The 7226-nt window shown below is 37.0% G+C and overlaps 1 protein-coding gene across 2 annotated transcripts in view; it reads left to right on the top strand.

Moving 5' to 3' along the window:
* Positions 1-7226, top strand: part of LOC107561747 (calmodulin) — a 38766-nt gene that overhangs the window by 25007 nt on the left and 6533 nt on the right. For both annotated transcript variants that reach the window (XM_016246220.1, XM_016246221.1), the window contains one exon: positions 5693-5828. In XM_016246220.1, the coding sequence (XP_016101706.1) occupies positions 5693-5828 (136 nt within the window). The remainder of the gene's footprint in view (positions 1-5692; positions 5829-7226) is intronic.

Here is a 7226-nt window from a genome sequence, read left to right as displayed (position 1 = left end):
TGTACACATTGCTGTGCGATCCAATACTTGTTTAATACTAACCAAGCACCATTTAATTCAAATGTCAACTTAATCTTTAATATTTGGCTATAGCCACTGTAATTGAAAGAATATGTGGACATCAAAACGTGTAAACTCAGAGTGAGGGTTTGAGCTTTTATTTTGAAACACCGATGTATTCGCCTGAGTTTGCGTAGATTTATAAATTATTTACCTTACAAATCTGATGAAATGGCGCATGTTGTGTTTGCAGATGAACGTTATAATAAACCCAAACTCACAACAACATGCAGAGATGGAGTTTGAGACACTCCACACATGTAAATGATAACAGTTCCAGTGGTACTACTGTGAACGGAGCCGCTGTGTGACGCATGTACTTAACCTACACGCATGTAAATAAAGCGCATATACTGTATTAGAACTGCATCGAATATAATTTAATTAAATCGTAGCGTTTGTGAATTCACAATTATGCTTAATTATGATTTTTAAATGGGTTTAATATATCATGCAGCCTTGGGAAACAGTCTAATGATGTGTTTCATGGATTCGATTTATGCGCCACTTCCGGTATTTTGCCGGTTAGTCGACACAAGCAAAATTAAGTCGAGGATTTTAAAAAATCGGATAGTCTAATAAAATCGACGAATCGCGACAGCCCTAATAAATATATAAATTTTCTGCCCCCTTATCTTGAATTATGTAATCATTCTTAATGCATATTAATAGACTGAATCATGCAGTGAAAAAACACACTCTAAATGTGCACTCGCACTAAAGCCTGTGTTGGTCTAACCAGACTTAATCATGTCGCGTATGCGTGCCTCTGTAGGTGTGTTTTGTTTAGTTTTTGCAATATACTCGATAATGTCATGATGTCTCACGATTTTGCGCTAAACCTGTGCAGATTTGGCTTGCATGAACTTCCCCAAGAAATTAATGAGTAAACAAAACTTACGAAAAGTAACAAGCCAAATTGGCTAGTGATTTGACAGCGTTACCCGCCACAGCTGATTTTTACCCGCATTTGGCGGGTTGGCGGGCTGTTTCTAACCTTATCTCCACTTTATGTTGCAATTACTCTACTTATTATACGTATAAAATACAAGAAGTTTATATCAGTAGTCCCTTATTTATAATTGTCACCACAAAGTCTGTTTACAGTGTCAACCATTGTAACATGTTTACAGTATATCTGGCAATGTCTGTATACAGTGCGTGCATATAATAATACATAGAGAGAGTGTATCTTGTAATGTGTATGTATATATATATATGTTTTATATATATATATATATTAGTGCTGGGCAACGATTCATTATTTTTTTTTAATCGCACGATTTTCTGCGATTAATCGCATTATGCACAAAATTCAATAATGAATTCAAAAGTAGTGTATTGTGCACTTTTTTCATTTAAAAGTACTGCTATATGAACAAAAGTGCAATAACATTTGGTTTGCAAACACTTTAAACAGATAAGGTGCTTTTTTACAGCAGTATTCCTTTTACATAGTAGCAGTTAAAATATTTCTTGTTAATCTCAACTTAAATGTTCGTTAAACCGTCCCTGACTCGGTTGGAAGAGGTGGGCCGGAGCGCGGACCTTCTGATACCTGCAGCACGATTGCATATATAAATTGTGAGAGGGTCGTGTGTCACCGCGTCCCAAACAATTCAAAATAATAAACCACATAGTTAACAAAACGATGCACTTCACTGTGCTGAGCGAGAGCGCTTCTCTTCTGTCTTCACGTGCTATCGGAAACTTCCTGTTTCCCACTTATGAAGTCGTGATTACGAGCCCGTTCAGAGCCAGTGAGCAACGGGCTTTCATAAAAATAATAATAATAATAAACTGCATTAATGCGGAATAAAATAATTGTCGGCATTATTTAATTAATGCGATAACGCGTTAACTTGCCCAGCCCTAATATAGTTATATATATAAAAACATTATCACGATATAATATTTCATATCGTTCGGTATCGATAATTATTGAAACATTTTAATAACCTTTAAAAAAAAAGAAAAGTAGAAAAGTTTGAATTTAACCACTGTATTTTAATTTACCCACATTATTAAGGCAAACAGCAAATACAATTAGTTTTGCAGTCAAAAACAAAAAATGTAAACAAATATCTTCATTATGTCTTAAGATAAAAAATGAAGTGTTAAACAAACTCTTGAACTTAAAATGTTACAAAATGTGTTCAATCAATGTAATGTAAACGTAGAACAATCAAGGCAAACTTTGAGGTAGATCAACAACATCTGTAATAAGTAATACCAATACAAACCTCTATAACTTAACAAAACAAGATAAAATCTAATTAACAAACCAACCTCAGCTTTTAAGTACAGCAACCAAACATCAATATTCACATAAACATAGCTTCATTATAAATTGTGAGCAAGGAAGACAAGTTGGTTCACTCTCTCTGGTTTTAATGCTGCCCCGGTACATGTGACCACATTTTACCCCCTGTACTAAAAATTCTTTCAGAGGGGGTGCTGGTGGCTGGGATACACAAGTATTTTTTTGCAAGCTTGCTCACTCTCGGGAAGTTGTGCTCATGTAGCCTCCACCACTCCAGCCGTTCAGACTCACTGTCAGCATCAGGAGACATCAGGTAGCTTTCTGTCTTTCAGTGAGAGGTAAGGCATCTGCGCTAAGGCTTTGCTTTTTGAAGAAACTACCCAAAGACTTTCGTTGCTTCTTCATACCCAGTGGTGGAGGTGGTTCAGCAGCAACTCCTCCTTCTGCACCTGCTGCTTCTGTTTCAACCAGAGTCTCTGCCTGGGGTTGGCCTTGGTCATCATCCATCATTTCAGCAAGTGCCCGTTTTTTAATGTCTTCTACCTTGTCTGACTTGATGTACTGAGCTTTGAATCTCGGGTCAACTAAAGTAGCCACATCGAGTAGGTCATCAGTGACCTGCTCTGCATATTTTTCATCAAGGTATGCCATGATTTTGGTCTTAAAGTCTTTAGTGAGTTGAGTGTCCTGTTCATTAGCACTCAGTAATTTTGTTCTCAGCAGCTGGAGAACAGGCTTCACATATGACTCCCCAGAACGGGAATCTGTGAACTCCAGTTAGGGACTTATTGCTTCGTGCACAGATTCTAAGACGTCAACGTCCTGCAAGTATTCTTGCAACCATCTTCTGGCGTGAGCCCCATCTGGTGGGTGACTCTGTCACAAGCTGATGTTTGGGGAGATTGAGTTTTTCCTGAGCTGCTGCCAGATCTCTCTTTTTCTTCCATGAATAAGAAAGTGCTGCCACCACTTTCTTACACACGCCGATGGCCCTTTCAACTCTTTTGTCCTTCCCTGCTGCCACTGTAAGTAAATAAATAAAAAAAAAATAATAATATTATAATTTTAAATTATTAACATGACAGTTTAATGATAAAAACAATTGTATTATTAAAATTAAGAAGGAAAGGACTTGCATAATTGTTGGCCATGTCTTAACTGTGCTTTTCTAATTTTATACTCGTATTAGTTTTATTAGATTTTGTATTCATATTAGTGTTAATACACTGTAAAAATGACAAAAGACCGATAAGTAATGACAACGACAACATGTGTTTTTACAATATTGTACTTAAAAAGTTAAGTGACAACGCTACTTACCAATAGCTGAATGCAAGCGGTGGCCAAAACATTGCAAACGAGTCCATTTGTTCAGTGAAGTGGCTCTCACTATTTTCGCCCCACTGTCAGTGGTGATGCACACTTGGTTGCTTTTATGCAGACCCCATGAGACCAGCGCATCAGACAAGTTTTGTGCAATAAATTCCCTCGGGAAAATATGCCGTTTCCAAGCATTTACTCTTAAGATTCCAATCGCCGTCAATGAAATGCACACTTATGTACGGGTCACATGTGCGACTCTTCCAGATGTTTGCAGTTGTTGCAAAATATGAGATGGTGGACAGCTCCTTCTCCACTGCTTGCCTACACTCTGAATACAGTTCTGGAATAGCAGTCTTTGTAAAATACTTGCGGCCCGGGACAGCATAGCACAGATCAACCACGCTAAGAAGTCTTTTGAAGCCTGACTTCTTCACCATGCTGAATGGCAGCATTTCTTTGGCAATGTAGTACGCTATTGCATGGGTTATATCATTGTATCGCTTGGAGGATTTCTCATAAGACATTGTTGCTGAGTACCTCTCCATCGTGGACTGCTTGTGGGTTGTTTGTTGAGGTGAGGTACAATGTTCCCTCTAATTTTTTTTTCTTGCTGGGCAAAACTTTTCTCTACTGGGTGGACATTTCAGCCACCTGAGCAAAAACATTCTTTATACCAGACCTGTACAGTGCGCGCACAAAAAAAGTGTGTAACTTTTAACTTGCATTTTTAATGTGCTATTTGTATTTAAGTTGACCCGTGACAAAATGATATACATTTTAGGTTAAAAATTTAAAATCTGACGTTTTTCCGGAACAGGATCCAGCAGGATCAAATTAAGCACTAATCATAATACTCACATAAAAATGTTTCATGTTAGCAACAGTGTGTTTTGCTGCAGCAGCGCTGATGGAAGCGGTTCACTGACTGCGCAGCACAGCCACACGCGCCACAGTTTCATTTGGGATCATTTTATTTTAAATGCCGTAATGTCAGTTGAAAACATTGCAATAGTGTTTTAAAATACAATAACGAGCACCACGAAACCATTTAAAGAGGCGCATTCAGCGGTCTCCGTGACGGGATTGGAAACAGTCAACAAAGTAAAATGATCTCAAACGTATGGCGCGCTCTCTTCATTTTATCAAATGATCATCACATCTATTCATTTTAAAATCCTGCTACTAGCATTTTATTCAGACTAAAACCCCTTTAATTCGGGTGAGAAAGCGTATTTTTTTTGTGGCTTTTGCACATCTTGTCATGCCGGTGACTCTGCTGCTGCAATAGACACATTTTGCTGCATTAAAGTTAACGATTAATCTATTAATTGATCGTTAATTTAAACGACGAGTACATGTATTTCACTCAATCTTAACACTCTTAAGCTGCTGTGAGAGATTCTGTAGAGACGAGCTGAGCAACACTCCCCATTAAAGACCAGAGCATTCAAGCAGGTCGTTCTCCAGGAGTTAAACAGGACAGATGTGACAATTTGTCATGAACTTGTACACTCAGTGCCAAGAAGGGTCAGAGCAGTATACTTTAAGTTCTTAAGGACATATAATATTATACATTTTCTGAATTAAATCTAGGGTGTACTCATTTCTGCAATCCTTCATTTAAACAAAATTGGCTAATTTACTAGTTGTACAGAAAATATTGGCATTTATTTTGTTGTTTTTATGAAGTATGTTTACTATGTTTCAATTTTGCCATCTTTCCATGAATTATATTAATTATATTAGTGATCATTAAGAAAATACATCTTTTATATTTATTCAGAGGGGGTGTAATCATTTATGCTGTGCACTGTACATACATGACATGAGAACAAAAAGAACAATTAAATAAGACTAAAGAAAAATGTGAAGCATTTCATCAATTTACAGTAGATGCTGTATGTTTAACACTTGCAGATGTCCAGTTTATCAGCTTTTTTTTTAGTTGCATTTAGTTACTTTTAACCTTAATCTGGAGGTCAAACGCAATATTTGCTCTACATCACAAAAAATGTGAACCTGATGTGCGTAGTATTCTCTTCTCAGGATGGAAACGGCTACATCAGTGCAGCCGAGCTCCGTCATGTCATGACCAATCTGGGGGAGAAGTTGACAGACGAGGAAGTGGACGAGATGATCCGAGAGGCAGATATCGATGGAGATGGTCAGGTCAACTATGAAGGTGAGCTGCTGTGGAACATTTTGTCCTTTTTTTTTTTTTTGGAAAGTAGTATTATACAACCAAAATTATATTATACAAATATTATAATATTATTTATTTAGAATGTTTTCAGTAGTGAGGTTAGATAGATGTTGATCATTTTCCCTGTTGTTTAAATTCATTTTTAATTAGAGAAAGTGTTTTGACTTGCATTCATTCCTTACACCTGCACTGAATGTTCAACACAGTTCTAGAATGTGATGGTGTAAAGAAATGCAGTGACAGTACATGGGTGATATATCTAAAAATAGGAGGGACTTGTACCTCATTAGTGGTGTTCGCTAGGCAAGCATGATGCTTGCATCCTTATTACTATTGCTTTTTTGAATCCTTAACCTAAAAAGAAATGAAACTTAGGCTGTACAACTAATCCAATATATTTTGTTCACTGAATACACTATCATATACACTACAGGGCTCAACGCTAAGGATTTTTTCTGTTGGGCCAGTGGTTCAGTTTTTTTTTTACTTTGCCAATATTTTCACTGGCCCTGCCACAAAAAAAAAAAAAGTGTTATCGTTTTTGACCCATGTTATCTTGTATTCTAGTAAGTAAGCTTATATGACACCAACATTTTAGATACTAGTTAAATTTTACACTTCTCCATTCCAATTTCGATATCACAGCAAAAACTAGCAAAACAAATATAGGGATATTAGGATATATAACATCATTAAAGACAAATGAACAGTCAGTAAAAAAAGAGCAAATTAACTACAGGTGCATCTCAATAAATTAGAATGTCGTGGAAAAGTTCATTTATTTCAGTAATTCAACTCCAATTGTGAAACTCGTGTATTAAATAAATTCAATGCACACAGACTGAAGTAGTTTAAGTCTTTGGTTCTTTTAATTGTGATGATTTTGGCTCACATTTAACAAAAACCCACCAATTCACTATCTCAACAAATTAGAATACTTCATAAGACCAATAAAAAATTTAGTGAATTGTTGGCCTTCTGGAAAGTATGTTAATTTACTGTACATGTACTCAATACTTGGTAGGGGCTCCTTTTGCTTTAATTACTGCCTCAACTCGGCGTGGCATGGAGGTGATTAGTTTGTGGCACTGCTGAGGTGGTATGGAAGTCCAGGTTTCTTTGACAGTGGCCTTCAGCTCATCTGCATTTTTTGGTCTCTTGTTTTTCATTTTCCTCTTGACAATACCCCATAGATTCTCTATGGGGTTCAGGTCTGGTGAGTTTGCTGGCCAGTCAAGCACACCAACAACATGGTCTTTTAACCAACTTTTGCTTTTGGCAGTGTGGGAGTGTTGGCAATCCTGCTGGAAAATGAAATCAGCATCTTCAGAAAGCTGGTCAGCAGAAGGAAGCATGAAGTGCTCCAAAGCTCCAAAA

Source organism: Sinocyclocheilus grahami, unplaced genomic scaffold (assembly GCF_001515645.1).
Source record: "Sinocyclocheilus grahami isolate Dianchi unplaced genomic scaffold, SAMN03320097.WGS_v1.1 scaffold790.1, whole genome shotgun sequence".
NCBI classification, from domain to species: domain Eukaryota; kingdom Metazoa; phylum Chordata; class Actinopteri; order Cypriniformes; family Cyprinidae; genus Sinocyclocheilus; species Sinocyclocheilus grahami.
The sequence above is the reverse complement of the archived record's forward strand: the minus strand, read 5'-3'. Positions and strand labels throughout refer to the sequence as shown.